Source organism: Carcharodon carcharias, chromosome 30, assembly GCF_017639515.1.
Source record: "Carcharodon carcharias isolate sCarCar2 chromosome 30, sCarCar2.pri, whole genome shotgun sequence".
NCBI classification, from domain to species: Eukaryota; Metazoa; Chordata; class Chondrichthyes; order Lamniformes; family Lamnidae; genus Carcharodon; species Carcharodon carcharias.
The window spans coordinates 19,412,804-19,427,805 of NC_054496.1; the positions used below are offsets into that span (position 1 = coordinate 19,412,804).

Below are 15,002 nucleotides of genomic sequence, written 5' to 3' on the forward strand. Positions count from 1 at the left end.
ATCCATGCCTTTGTTTCCTCGAGACACGACTATTCCAAGGCACTCCTGGCTGGCCTCCCACATTCTATCCTCTGTAAACTTGAGGTCATCCAAAACATCGCTGCTCTTTATCTTAACTCACAACAAGTCCCATTCACCCTGTCATCCTCGTGCTCGCTGACCTACATTGGCTTCTGGTCAAGCAATATCTTGATTTTTAAATTCTCATCCTCATTTTCAAAAACCTCCAAAGACTTGTCCCTCCCTACCTCTGAAATCTCCAGCCCTACAACCCTCCAAAATATGTGTTCCCCTAATTCTGACCTCTTGTGCATCCCCAATTATAATTGTTCCACCACTGGTGGCATAAGGGGAGATAGTGATGTAGTGGCAGCGTCACTGAGCTTGTATTCCAGATGCTCAGGTACATGGGTTTAAATCCCAGTACGGCAACTGGTGGGATTTAAGTTCAATTAATCAATCTGGAATGTGAAGCTAGTCACAGTAATGGTGACCATGAAGGTACTATCAATTGTTGTAAAAACCCATCTGGTTCACTTATTTCCTTGAAGGAAGGAAATATGCCATCTTTACCTGGTCTGGCCTACATGTGACTCCAGACCCACAGTAATGTCATTAACTCTTAACTGCCTTCCGAAATGGCCCAGAAAGCTACTCAGTTCATGAGCAATTAAGGATGAGGAACAAATTCTGGTCTTGCCAGCAATGACCACATTTGATGAAAGAATACAGAAATAAAATTGGTGGCCATGCCTTCAGTTGCCTAGGCCCCAAGCTCTGGAATTCTCTCTGCCACTCTACTCACTGTCCTCCTTTTTTAAGATACTTCTTAAAACCTACCTCTTTGACCAAACTTTTGGTCATCTGACCTAATATCTCCCTATGTGGCTTGGTGTCATACTTTGTTTTTTAATACTCCTGTGAAGCGCCTTGGGATGTTTCATTACTTTAAAGCTGCTATATAAATATATGTTGTTGTTGTTATTGGGCAGCACCTGGTTTTTTTTTAACCTGTGAAGAATTATTAAATCCATCTGCATTACTGCATGGTCCAAAACATTATCCCTAATGTGTTTTCTGTATTGAAAGTAATTTGGACCAGAAAGCAGCTTTATTTGCCCAATTATTAACATGACTGTGAAATGGCCGTCACCCAAATAAACACTTATATGATTTTTTTGGTTTCAGATATTGACGAGTGTCTTAAACATCCATGTGGTGCTCAGGAATTCTGCACAAATATACCTGGAAGCTACACCTGTTCTAACAACACCTGCATTGGTAAAAAAGAAAGTCAATAATCTCTCTATTGTAATACTGCATGAAATTTAGGGTGGAAATTATTCGTGGTGATTCTCAGACAGACTGAACCAGCTCAAACTCTGTTCTTTCTGTGATAAAGATATTGCACCAGTGCAGGCTGTTATCGAGCTCCCTATATTATCCATCTCCAGACTGTTTGTTCTACCTCTGCAACATCACTTGATTCCACCTTGTCATCATTCATGGCCTCTTCACCTCCAGGCTCAACTTCTTGAAAACTCCACGTGCCTTCATTGTATCTGAATTCCAGTTTATCCGAAACTCTGTATTCTATCTGTCACTAAATCCACCCCGCCATCATGAATCCTATACTCATCAATCACCCTGGATCCCATCCCCAAAATATCTGTTTCACCATTTACATATACCTTCATGTATGCACTCTCCACCTCCCTATGTGCCAACATGCACCTTGCATCCCATGTTTGAATCCCTCCAATTAAGTGTCCACCCCACCACATTACCAAAATGGCTCTTAACAAAGTCATACATGACATCCTATGTGACTGTGACAAAGGTAAACTTTTCCTTCTTGACCTGTCTGCAGCCTTTCATATGGTTGACCACACATCCTCCTCCAGCACCCCTCCACTGTTGACCAGGTGGGCAGAACTACTGTCACCTCATTCCATTCTTATCTATATAATCAGTGCCAGAGAATCACTTGCAATGGCTTCTCTTCCTTGCTCTCACAATGTTACCTCTGATATCCCACAAGGATTTACCCTTGGCGCCCCTCCTCCCCCCCCCCCCGTGACATCATCCCAAAGCACAGTATTAGTTCCCATGTGTACGCTGATGACACGCAGCTCTACCTCACTATTACCTCTCTTGACTATTGCTAAATTGTCAGACTGCTTATCTGGCATGCAGTACTGGAGGAGCAGAAATTTCCTCTAATTAAATATTGGGAGGACTGAAGCCATTGTTTTTGGTCCCTGATCCAAACTCCTGTTCCTTAGTTACCGCTGTCATCCTCTGCCGGCAACAGTCTGCGATTAAGACAGTCTGTTCTCAACATTGGTTATTTTCACATTGTGTGCAAATTTGCTGTCACATTTCCTACATTACAACAGTGACTACACTTCAAAAGTACTTTATTTTCAGTAAAGCACTTTGGATAGTCCTGTGATCATGAAAGGCACTATATAAATGCACGTAATTTTTTACTCAGTGTAACCAGGGATCAACAATAAATGTTGGCCTTTCCAGCACCACCCACATCTCCAGAATGAGTAAAAATAAATGCGTACATGGTTCTCATTTACTTATATTATTTTTGAATTCCATGCCTTCGCAGATCAGAATCAGTTTAACCCGAAGCAGTGCAGCTTCATTCACTGGGACCAGCAGATTCAGGTATTTTACCACATCGCATTACCATTCCAGATAAAAAAGCTGTACCAATAACAGCATGTGGTACACTTCAATAAAGCTTTGTAACCATCAAGGGAACGATATGTGTGTTGCGGAATTGAACATTGCCCTATTTCCCATTGCCAGCATCTAGCACTGTTGGGGTGAACTTGGTCTTTGCCAGTAATGTGAAACAGGCTGTTATTTTTCCTATACTATTATGGAATGGTGTAAAATGGAGCTGCCAACTGACAAAGAGCATGTTTTGCGCTATTTGGTGAAGACCAGTTTCACCCACTTAGAGATCAGGTTCAGAACTGGCTGAATACAGGGTAAGTCTCTCTCTGTTCACTCCTCAATCTTCAATTAGTCTATCTATAGGTGAGATATGCTATCTAAGTAGATACAGGTATTCATATATGTCTGAATCTGATCAGTTATATGATATTTGTGAATGTATTTGCAATATTATACATATGGTTTCTTTGTGTGTGATCTCAGTATATCTGTGCTGACTCCTGAAAATTTTGCAAATTGATAATTTCAAACAGATTGAATTTTATTCTCTGATCCTGACAATCTTCAAAACTTATTTTCTTTCTTCTCACAGAGTTCATGGTATACATTCCACAAGTATTGTTCTGTGATTAATTCAATCGTTGTACTGGTGAATAAGCAGTGCAAGGCTCAGAGGAGTGAACCTATATTTCAGGTTAGTAGCAGCACAGTATGCTTTGTACAGTCTCCGCAGGGTAAAATCAATAATTCAGTCTTGGGAGGTTCCACAACTTAGGGTTTAGATGTCTGAAGGCATGGCTGCCAGTGGTGGAGCGAAGAAAGTGGGGAATGGACAAGAAACCAGAGTTGGAGGATCTTGGAGGTTGAAGGAGGTTTCAGAGATAAGGGGTGGAGTGAGGGGGTTGGTGGGGGTGGTTGAGGCCATGGAACGATTGAAAAGAATGTAGGAGCCACTGTAGGCCAGTGAGCATAGGGTGATGGGTGAACCATAGATCATGATCTACAGTTTGCGTGACTGCAGTATCATTGCCCTTTGTGTATCAATTTTGCAAGTCACTCTTGATCTCTTCAATTTGCATACAAGAAACTTGGCCTGTTCTTAAATGCTGCCAAAATAAAACTCATATTAACCCACACATAGTCAGCCAAATATTCCACAACCCATATATGTTGAAGGAGAGATCCTGGAACATTTTGAGTACTTCCAATACCTCACCATACCTCTCTCAAAAGGCTACTGTTGATGAGGAGATCCAACACCAGTCATATCAGCTTCACCAGTCCAGCCTTCTACAAACTACAGCAGCAAGTGTTTGACAGCAGAATCCTCTGCAAGTCAACAAAAGTCCTAGTGTATAGAGCAGTTGTCATTAGGGAGATCTGAACTATGTATCAGTGATACATAAGAATACTTAAAATATTCTATCAACAATGCCTCCCTCATAACTCTGGATTGAATTGGAGGACCGTTGAACATATGCTAGGTCTTTCTTGAAACCAGGTCCACAAGCATTCAGGAAAAACCCCTGCAAAATCAATGTAGGTCGACTGGACACTATGTCTAGATGACTGAATACCCTCTCCCCGCCAAGTTCTGCTCTCCCAACTCTCAGAAAATGCTACAAAGACATTCTGAAGTTCTCCTTGAAGTGCGGAGGCATTGACCTTCGTGGCTGGGTGGAGCTTGCTACCAATCGTTCAGAATGGCACCAACTTGCCCATCAAACTGCACCACGCTTTGAGTCGCAACGCCTTAATGAAGAGGTTGGGCAGCGGGCAATGAAAGAAAGGAATGGAAGAAAATCTGCACTCCGGATCCCACTACCTCATGCGCCATCCTGCCAATGTTCCTAAAGACCCGCGAGTCTGTTCTCAGTTGCTTGAAGACCCATGGCAGAAACTCAAGACCCTGAGATGATGTCATCCTCGAATTGAGGGAGAATCAACGACAACAATGTTTGAACGAGATGGTGCGACTTCAGTTATGGGTAGCAGAGTTTTGCATGAGCGTAACCTCAAGTTTATAGTGGGTGGAAGATGGGAAACCTACCAGGGAAGCTTGGAATGGTTGTGTCTGGGTGAACAAGGAGCGGATATGGAAGTACACAAGTCTTGGTGACGGAGAGGATGTGGGGTTGGAAGCTCAGCTTGGGGTCAACTAGGACAATGAGGCTGAGAAAAACCTGGTTCAATGTGAGACAGTGGCCAAGGTGAGGGGAATGGAATTGGTGGCTAGAGAACAGAGTTTGTAGCAGGAATATCTTTAAATAAGAAAACTTTTGAAAAAATGGCCCAGTTTTCATGGGGATGCAAATAAAATGTTTTGTCCTCTGCAGAAAATCATTTCAGCTGCAAGTGACCTACTGAGGAATGATTCCCTGTGGGGCAACTTGGAAAAGGAAGAGCGGCTCTATTTGGCTTCCATATTCCTGCAATCTGTGGAAAACTCTGCAATCGTTGCCAGTCTAAATTTTTCTGATCAGGAGAGGAGAATTGAATCAACTGAAAATATTGGTACGTTCAGCAGACAAATTTTATTCGATGTTTTTTCTTGAGATATGTGTGTGTATGTGTGTGTGCATGTATAGCTTTGTGTCTGTGCGCACGTGTGTATGCATTGTCGTATAAGTCTGGCACATAAAGGGTTAACATGGGACTGAGTACAGTACTGCCCACACAGTAATGTAAGGGAACACATGACCCACATGTAGAGGTCACTGTAGTGTTTGATAGTCGCAAGCATGGAGACAGCTCCTAACATGGACCTTCACTGTACCTCACTACAAAGACTAAGAACACACATATCTTAATAAGACCTACCGAACTATGCCCAGCACCTTACAATATACATGTGCATGTGTGTATGTGTATGATGTGAGGCATAATATTTACTGGCATTCTTCACGATGCGCACAATGTGGAATTTGTTTGAAAATGAGAATTATTTTGTTTAGAGAACAAAACTTAGGCCACTGAATTCAAAATGCTACAAGCACCAAGAGGATAATGTTCACTGTCATCTTCTGGCAGTCCTGATAAGTTGTAGAGCCTGTTTGGCTTTCATCCCATTGATTCCAGGCAGAGACAGAAGCACAATATCCCAGCTGACAATCCCAATGCAGTACTGAAGCAGTGCTGCACTGTTAGAGGTGCCGTCTTTCAGATGAGACGTTAAACCAAGGTTCTTTCTGCTCCCTCATGTGAAAGGATGTGAAAGATCCCTTGGCTGTTTTGAGGAAGAATAGGTGAATTATCCCTGGTTTCCTGCCCAATATTTATCCCTTAAAGAAAATCAATAAAAAGATTATTTGGTTATTATTTCATTGTTCTTATGGGGAGCTTGCTGTGCGCAAATTGTTTGCCGCATTTCATATATTACCACATTGAATACACTCAAAAAAGGTACTTCATTATCTACAAGGTGCGTTGGGATGCCCTGAGGCAGTGAAAGGCGCTATATAATGCATATCCTTCTTTTAAACTTATCCCTGAGAACATTTACATTTAGTTAATGCAGAAGTTCATCTCAGTGTGACAGGGAACATTTACAGATCTTCTTTCCTTCACTTTTTAGATTTGGAAATACGATCCTTTCGAGGGAAAAATGTTTCAGCACCTGAGAGAATCAGACTCCAGGCAAAGGGCAACTTTATAGATATCTCTCAAAGTGCAGTCACCAGAGAAGTAACGAAGGGTAAATTTAATGTTCTTATAATTCGTTTCTAGTTCAATTACTCTCAGACAACACCTGTACTTACTTTCATGATTAAATCTAAATGCAGAATGTTTCAGGGCATTCAGCCCCTGGGAATAGCGTGGGAAGGACATTGGAACACCAATAAATGCCATAATAAAACCGAGTATCATCATATGAGTCCTAGCTTTGGTTGTCCTTGGTTAGAATCAATGGAGACTGCTGGAGGCAAGGCTGTTTGTAAACTTTAACTTTTATTAAACATTTTTCGAACTATATATAGGATAAGGCTTAGCATGAGGTTTCACATAGAACTATCTTTCAGCATACTCTGTTGCCATGTGATCTTACATCACTGATGATGTGGCCTCTCTATTTACAGTAATCCTTTACACTACAAAAAGTGTGCCTGCAGCCGTAGTGAAATGATGGCACTCGGTCGCTCTTATGGCTTGCTCCGTTCCCACAGTGCTTAGTGGCTCTGACAAGGCCCTATACGTTATGTATGCTGTTTGGTACTGTGGGTATTTTTTGCACATGCACGCTGGAATCTCAAATGCTGGGGAACGTGTGAGCACATGGAAAACTTGGCCTCGGTCCAATGGGTGCATGAGAGTTTGGAAATAAAATATTGCTGCACTTATCTACAGCTGGAGAGGGTGAGAGGGGCTTTGGCTGACAGCCATAGAGGTACATTGAAAAGTGGTCAGCTCCCGGAATGATTTTGAATTTTTCTCAGATTTGACATCACTGGTGAGATGGGCATTATTGCCCATTCCCTAGTTGCCCTTGAGAAGCGGATGATGGGCCTCCTTCCTTGGTACTATTTCACAGAAGAGCAGGGATCTTCTCCCTATTGTCCTGTCCGATATTTATCCTTCAACCAACATCACTAGAAAAACCAGATGATCTGGCCATTATTACAATGCTGTTTGTGGGAGCTTGCTGTGTGCAAATTGGCCACCGTGTTTCCTACATTATAAAAGTTACCCATCAGAAAGTACCTCATTGGCTATAAAGGGCTTTGGGACATCCTGAGGGTGTGAATGGTGCTATATCAATGCAAGCCTTTCTCTCTTATAATTGATTACCCACATTTTTATGTGAAATTGGAAATTGCATCTTCATATTTAATTCCTTTAGAAAGATTGTAAAATTTGTTGTTAGAATGTAGGAAAGGAACTTTTGTCTTTGTTACGTAGATTAGGCAATGTCCAAACTGTGTGATGCTTCTGACATTAGGATTGCCAACTCTGATTAAATGTATTCCTGAAAGTTTTGTCCCATCTTCTAGTCTCCAACCATCCCGCTCAGTCAAGCACCTGTTATTTTTGATAAAAACAAAAAACTGCGGATGCTGGAAATCCAAAACAAAAACAGAATTACCTGGAAAAACTCAGCAGGTCTGGCAGCATCGGCGGAGAAGAAAAGAGTTGCCATTTTGAGTCCTCATGACCCTTCAACAGAACTGATTTTTCTTTACAATGAGAGGGGTGAAATATAAGCTGGTTTAAGGTGGGGGGAGAAGTTGAGGGGGGGTGTTGTTGTAGGGACAAGCAAGCAGTGATAGGAGCAGATCATCAAAAGATGTCACAGACAAAGGAACAAAAGAACACAGAGGTGTTGAAGTTGGTGATTTTATCTAAACGAATGTGCTAATTAAGAATGGATGGTAGGGCACTCAAGGTATAGCTCTAGTGGGGGTGGGGGGCATAAAAGATTTAAAAATAATGGAAATAGATGGGAAAAGAAAAATCTATATAAATTATTGGAAAAAAAAACAAACAAAAAGGAAGGGGGAAGAAACAGAAAGGGGGTGGGGATGGAGGAGGGAGCTCAAGGCCTAAAGTTGTTGAATTCAATATTCAGTTCGGAAGGCTGTAAAATGCCTAGTCGGAAGATGAGGTGCTGAAGCGTTGGGCTTCACTGGAACAATGCAGCAGGCCAAGACCAGACATGTGGGCAAGAGAGCAGGGTGGAGTGTTAAAATGGCAAGCGACAGGGAGATTTGGGTCATTCTTGCGGACAGACCGCAGCTGTTCTGCAAAGCGGTCGCCCAGTTTACGTTTGGTCTCTCCAATGTAGAGGAGACCGCATTGGGAGCAACGAATACAGTAGACTAAGTTGGGGGAAATGCAAGTGAAATGCTGCTTCACTTGAAAGGAGTGTTTGGGCCCTTGGACTGTGAGGAGAGAGGAAGTGAAGGGGCAGGTGTTACATCTTTTGCGTGGGCATGGGGAGGTGCCGTAGGTGGGGGTTGAGGAGTAGGGGGTGATGGAGGAGTGGACCAGGGTGTCCCGGAGGGAACGATCCCTACGGAATGCCGACAGGGGGGGTGAAGGGAAGATGTGTTTGGTGGTGGCATCATGCTGGAGTTGGCAGAAATGGCGGAGGATGATCCTTTGAATGCGGAGGCTGGTGGGGTGATAAGTGATAAATCTGCGAAATTGAGACGACTAATGTTGCGCCGACAGTTCTCAATGAAAAGATCAAGAGAAGGTAAGAATCCAGAGGGAGGGGTCCAGGTGGAGGGAGAATATTGGAGGTGGGTAAAAGTCCAACCCTGACATTGTCATCAAACCTGCTGACAAGGGTGGTGCTGTTGTTGTCTGGCACACTGACCTCTACCTCATGGAGGCTGAGCGTCAACTCACAGACACTTCCTCCTACCTCTCCCTGGACCATGACCCCACCACTGAACATCAAGCCATTGTTTCCAGGACTGTCACTGACGTCAGCTCCTCTGGGGATCTTCCTCCCACAGCTTCCAACCTGATAGTCGCCCAACCTCAGACAGCCCACTTCTACCTCCTACCCAAAATCCACAAACAGAACTGTCCTGGTAGAACGATTGTGTCAGCTTGCTCCTGCCCCACAGAACTCATTTCTCGTTAACTTGACTCCCCTCTCTCTCCCCTTGTCCAGTCCCTTCCCACCTACATCCATGATTCCTCTGACACCTTACGTCACATCAACAATTTCCAGTTTCCTGGCCCCAACCGCTTCCTCTTCACCATGGACGTCCAATCCCTCTACACCTCCATCCCCCACCAAGATGGTCTGAGGGCCCTTAACTTCTTCCTCGAACAGAGGCCCGAACAATCCCCATCCACCACTACTGTCCTTCGTCTGGCTGAACTTGTTCTCACACTGAACTCCTTAAACTCCTCTCACTTTCTCCAAATAAAAGATGTGGCTATGGGTACCCGCATGGGCCCCAGCTATGCCTGTCTCTTTATGGGGTATGTGGAACATTCCTTGTTCCAGTCCTACTCTGGCCCCCTTCCACAACTCTTTCTCTGGTACATCGATGATTATTTCGGTGCTGCTTCATGCTCGCGTCGGGACTTGGAAAAATTTATTAATTTTGCTTCCAATCTCCACCCCTCCATCATTTTCACGTGGTCCATCTCTGACACTTCCCTTCCCTTCCTTGACCTCTCTGTCTCAATCTCTGGTGATAGACTATCCACCAATATCCATTACAAGCCTACAGATTCCCACAGCTACCTCGACTACAGCTCCTCACACCACGCTTCCTGTAAGGACTCCATCCCATTCTCTCAGTTTCTTTGCCTCCGTCGCATCTGTTCCGATGATGCTACCTTCAAAAACAGTTCCTCTGACATGTCCTCCTTCTTCCTTAACCGAGATTTTCAACCCACGGTCGTTGACAGGGCCCTCAATCGTGTCCGGCCCATCTCCCGCGCATCCGCCCTCACGCCTTCTCCTCCTTCCCAGAAACGTGATAGGGTCCCCCTTGTCCTCACTTATCACCCCACCAGCCTCCGCATTCAAAGGATCATCCTCCGCCATTTCCGTCAACTCCAGCATGATGCCACCACCAAACACATCTTCCCTTCACCCCCCCTGTCGGCATTCCGTAGGGATCGTTCCCTCCGGGACACCCTGGTCCACTCCTCCATCACCCCCTACTCCTCAACCCCCACCTATGGCACCTCCCCATGCCCACGCAAAAGATGTAACGCCCGCCCCTTCATTTCCTCTCTCCTCACAGTCCAAGGGCCCAAACACTCCTTTCAAGTGAAGCAGCATTTCACTTGCATTTCCCCCAACTTAGTCTACTGTATTCGTTGCTCCCAATGCGGTCTCCTCGACATTGGAGAGACCAAAAGTAAACTGGGCGACCGCTTTGCAGAACAGCTGCGGTCTGTCCGCAAGAATGACCCAAACTTCCCTGTCGCTTGCCGTTTTAACACTCCACCCTGCTCTCTTGTCCACATGTCTGTCCTTGGCCTGCTGCATTGTTCCAGTGAAGCCCAACACAAACTGGAGGAACAGCACCTCATCTTCCGACTAGGCACTTTACAGCCTTCCGGACTGAATATTGAATTCAACAACTTTAGATCTTGAGCTCCCTCCTCCATCCCCACCCCCTTTCTGTTTCTTCCCCCTTCCTTTTGTTTGTTTTTTTTTCCAATAATTTATATAGATTTTTCTTTTCCCATCTATTTCCATTATTTTTAAATCTTTTATGCCCCCCCACCCCCACTAGAGCTATACCTTGAGTGCCCTACCATCCATTCTTAATTAGCACATTCATTTAGATAATATCACCAACTTCAACACCTCTATGTTCTATTGTTCCTTTGTCTGTGACATCTTTTGATGATCTGCTCCTATCACTGCTTGCTTGTCCCTACAACAACACCTCCCCGCCCCCCACTTCTCCCCCCACCTTAAACCAGCTTATATTTCACCCCTCTCATTGTAAAGAAAAATCAGTTCTGTTGAAGGGTCATGAGGACTCGAAACGTCAACTCTTTTCTTCTCCACCGATGCTGCCAGACCTGCTGAGTTTTTACCTGTTACTTTTGTTCCATCTCCCTGTTTTTTAACACTAATAAATGAAATGTGCAAAACATTTAATGCCACTCTGCTTTTTCTCCTGCCTGTTGGTAGCACTGGTGACCAGGAGACTAATCTTTAATTCCAGGAGACTCCAGGACAAACCTGGAGGAGAGGGAACCCGAACTGACCCACCCAATCTCCCAGATCTGCTCTGGTTCTGCAGAGATATGGATAGCTTAAGTGAGTTGGCCACAAGGTGGCAGATAGACTACAATGCGGGGGAGTATGAGGCTATTACTTTGGTCACAAAAATAGCAAAGTATAAAAATTTTTAACAGGCATGAGACTTGTAAATGTTGATATTCAGAGGGAGTTGGGTGTACCCCTACAAGGAACCCCTACAGAAAGTTAGCTTGCAGGTGTAGCAAACAGTTAGGAAAGCAAATGACATTTTGGCCTTTATTGAAAGAGGATCGGAGTATACGAATAAGGGTTTCTTGCTACAATTGTGCAGAACTTGGTGAGACCACACCTGGAATATTGTGTGCGGATTTGGTCTCCATATTTAAGGAAGGATATACTTTCCTTGGAGGCAGTACAACGAAGGCTCACTAAATTGGTCCCTGACATGAGAAGATTGTTCTATATTAGTAAATTGGGTCTATATTTTCTGGAGTTTAGAAGAATGAGACGTGACCTCATTGAAATATACAAGATTCTGAAGGGGCTTGACAGGATAGACACTGGAAGGCTGTTTCCCTTGGCTGGGGAATCCATAACACGGGGTACAGTCTTAGGATAAGGGGATGATCAATGAGGAGAGATTTCTTCATTCAAAGTGTTATGGATCTTTGTAAATCTCTACCCCAGAGAGTATGGATGTGCCATCATTGAATGTATTTATAGCTGAGATAGGTAGACCTTTGGTTTCTCAGGGAATCAAAAGGATTTGAGGAAGAGGCGGGAAAGTGGATTTGAAGCTGAAGATCAGCCATGATCGTATTGAGTGGCGGAGCAGGCATGACAGGTTGCATGGTTTATTCTTGCTCCTAATTCTTATGTTCGTATGCAACAGGATTTTTATATATATAACATTATAGACATCATCTACCCCCATGGATTTCACTCCAGCGTTAGTAACATTTAACACTTTCCACAGTAACAGATTTTGCTGCTGTGGCATTGATCGCCTTCAACAACATGGACTCCACCCTGAATGGAAGCATTTTCAACCTCAGTCCCACTGATGGAAAACTGAAGCCATTTCGATTGATCTCAAATGTGGTTTCAGCCGTGATAACTAACAGTGACAACCTTAGATTTGACCCAACAGCGAACTTCACTTTCAAACACACTGAGGTTTGTAAAGACTTGTGCTAGTTTGCCGTACAGTTTGACGTACATGGACTGTTTACCAATTTATACCTAGCCCGGTAACAGTGGCTGATAAAATGTAATCTTCGCTGTCCACAGGAAGCTGAAGGTAATTCGGAATTGCACTGTGCCAACTGGAATTATGCGGCTGGAAAAAGCTATTGGTCTCGCAGAGGGTGCATTATGGGAGATTCCAATGGAACGCATACCTGGTGTCGATGTAGTCGGTTTTCTAGCCTCGCTCTGCTGATGACTCCTTATGAATGGCAGGTATAAAGGCTTATTCATCAATGTTCTTCATAGTTAGTACTGTGGTTATGGCAACCAAACAATATAGGCCCTGAATGTGAGGTTAAGGTTGTTGTAGTCACAGGCTGATTAGCAGTCTGACAGGCCACAACAAGAATGCAATCATCTTTATATCAATGAATAGGGAATTATGATAGGAGGGAGTTTCATGGGCTTCCACCACACCCGACAGCCTGGGGTGGGGTTTGAACCCTATACCTTGTGGATCAGAGTCAGCAATATTACCATTGAGCCCAGGAATACAATCAGATAGTACTTGGCAATGAATGTTCCTGCTGTGTAAGATTGACATTTATCTTCAGCTTACTCTAAATCTGTGGATCAATTAGCTCAGTTGGCCAGAAGGCTAACATTTGGTTCAGAATTACACCAACAGTGCAGATTCAGTTATCATTCCATTTGAGGTGAACTTGGGACTTGCCCCCTCATCTGCCCCATGTTTGATGCAGAATGGTGCCAGTCAAGCTATATAACCTATTGTGTCTCTAATAGTGAGAGATGCCTACAGTCCATTGTGGACTATGATTAATTACCCTCCTACCTACTCTGGGTCTGCTCTTTTGCACTGTAATTTGTTTCATTCAGAAACCTTGTTAAGGAATCAGGGCCTGGAGTGCAAGATAATATGGAGGCTAGCAAAAGATCAGGGGACCATAGGAACATGAGGAGGTCATTTAGCCTTTCAAGCCTTTTCCACCATTTAATGAGCTCATGGCTGATCTGTGAGCAAACTCCATATACCCATCTTTGCCTAATATATTTGAATACCTGTGGTTAACTAAAATCTATCAATTTCAGGTTTAAAATTAACAAGTGACCCAGTATCAATTGGTGTTTGCGGAAGAGTTCCAAATGTCTACCAACCCTTTGTGTGAAGAAGTGTTTCCTAATTTCACCCTTGAAAGGCCGGGCTCTGAATTTTAGTCAATGTCTCCTAGCCCTAGACTCCCCAACCATCAAAAAGATGGGGTGAGTCAAGAAGTAATGGTTTGGTGACACTGAATTTGGGTGTTAAAAGCCTGCAGGATGTAGAAGGAAAGAGAGACTGGGAGAGGTAGTCTTGAGGTCTCTGGGGCAGAACAGATGTCAGTGGTCCCTCCAGCAAAAGGTGGATGCATTCTTCAAGACATGAAGGTGATTGGGATTTGTTCACAATATTGAAGGGAAAATAAGGGGCTTTGTATAAAAAAGGAACTTCTTGGTGGAGACATTAGAGGTTCATTTTATATCAGAAGTCTCAGAATCACAGAATTGTTATGGTGCAGAAGGAGTCTAATCAGCCCATCATGTCTGCAGTGGCTCTCTAAATAAGCATTATGACTTAGTGCCATTCTCCTGTCTTTTCCCCATATCCTTGCACATTGTTTCTGTTCAAATAATCACCTAATGCCCTCTCGAATGCCTCGATTGAACCTGCCTCCACCACACTTCCAGGCAGAGCATTCCAGACTCGAATCACTCTCTGTGAGAAAAAGTTTTTTTCTCACATCATACTTGCTTCTTTTGCAAATCACTTTAAATCTGTGCCCTTTTGTTCTTGATTCTTTTATGAACGGAACAGTTTCTCCCTATCTACTCAATCCAGCCTCCTCATCATTTTGAACACCTCAATCAAATCCCCTCTCCAATCTATCTTCATAACTAAAGTTTCTCATCCCTGACCATTCTTGTAAACCTCCTCTGCACTCTCTCCAACACATTCACATCCTTCCTATAGTGTGGCATCCAGAACTGAGCACAATACTCCAGTTGAGGTTTAATTAGTGTCTTACCTAAGCTCAGGACAAGATCCTTGCTCTTGCACTTTATGTCCCTATTAATAAAGCCTAGGATACTGTATACTTTATTAACTGCTCTCTCTACCTCAATGATCTATGCACATATACATCCAGGTCCCTCTGTTCCTGCACTCCCTTAAGAATAGTAACCCTTATGTTATATTGTCTCCCCACGTTCTTCCTACCAAAATGCATCACCTCACACTTCTCCACATTGAACTTCATTTGCCATCTACCTGCTCACTCCACCAACTCTTCTATGTCCTTTTCAAGTTCCACACTATCTTCCTCACAGTTTACAATGCTTCCAAGTTTCGTATCATCTGCAAACTTTGGAA

General features: G+C 43.7%; 1 protein-coding gene across 3 annotated transcripts in view; it reads left to right on the top strand.

Annotated features, from left to right (window-relative positions):
- LOC121271366 (adhesion G protein-coupled receptor E3-like) overlaps positions 1-15,002 on the top strand; it is a 54,142-nt gene that overhangs the window by 24,239 nt on the left and 14,901 nt on the right. For 2 of the 3 annotated variants that reach the window (XM_041177329.1, XM_041177332.1), the window contains exons 6-12: positions 1,189-1,281; positions 2,624-2,682; positions 3,290-3,391; positions 5,034-5,211; positions 6,272-6,391; positions 12,363-12,562; positions 12,677-12,847. In XM_041177329.1, coding sequence (XP_041033263.1) covers positions 1,189-1,281; positions 2,624-2,682; positions 3,290-3,391; positions 5,034-5,211; positions 6,272-6,391; positions 12,363-12,562; positions 12,677-12,847 — 923 coding nt within the window. The remainder of the gene's footprint in view (positions 1-1,188; positions 1,282-2,623; positions 2,683-3,289; positions 3,392-5,033; positions 5,212-6,271; positions 6,392-12,362; positions 12,563-12,676; positions 12,848-15,002) is intronic. The other variant, XM_041177331.1, reaches the window with a different exon arrangement.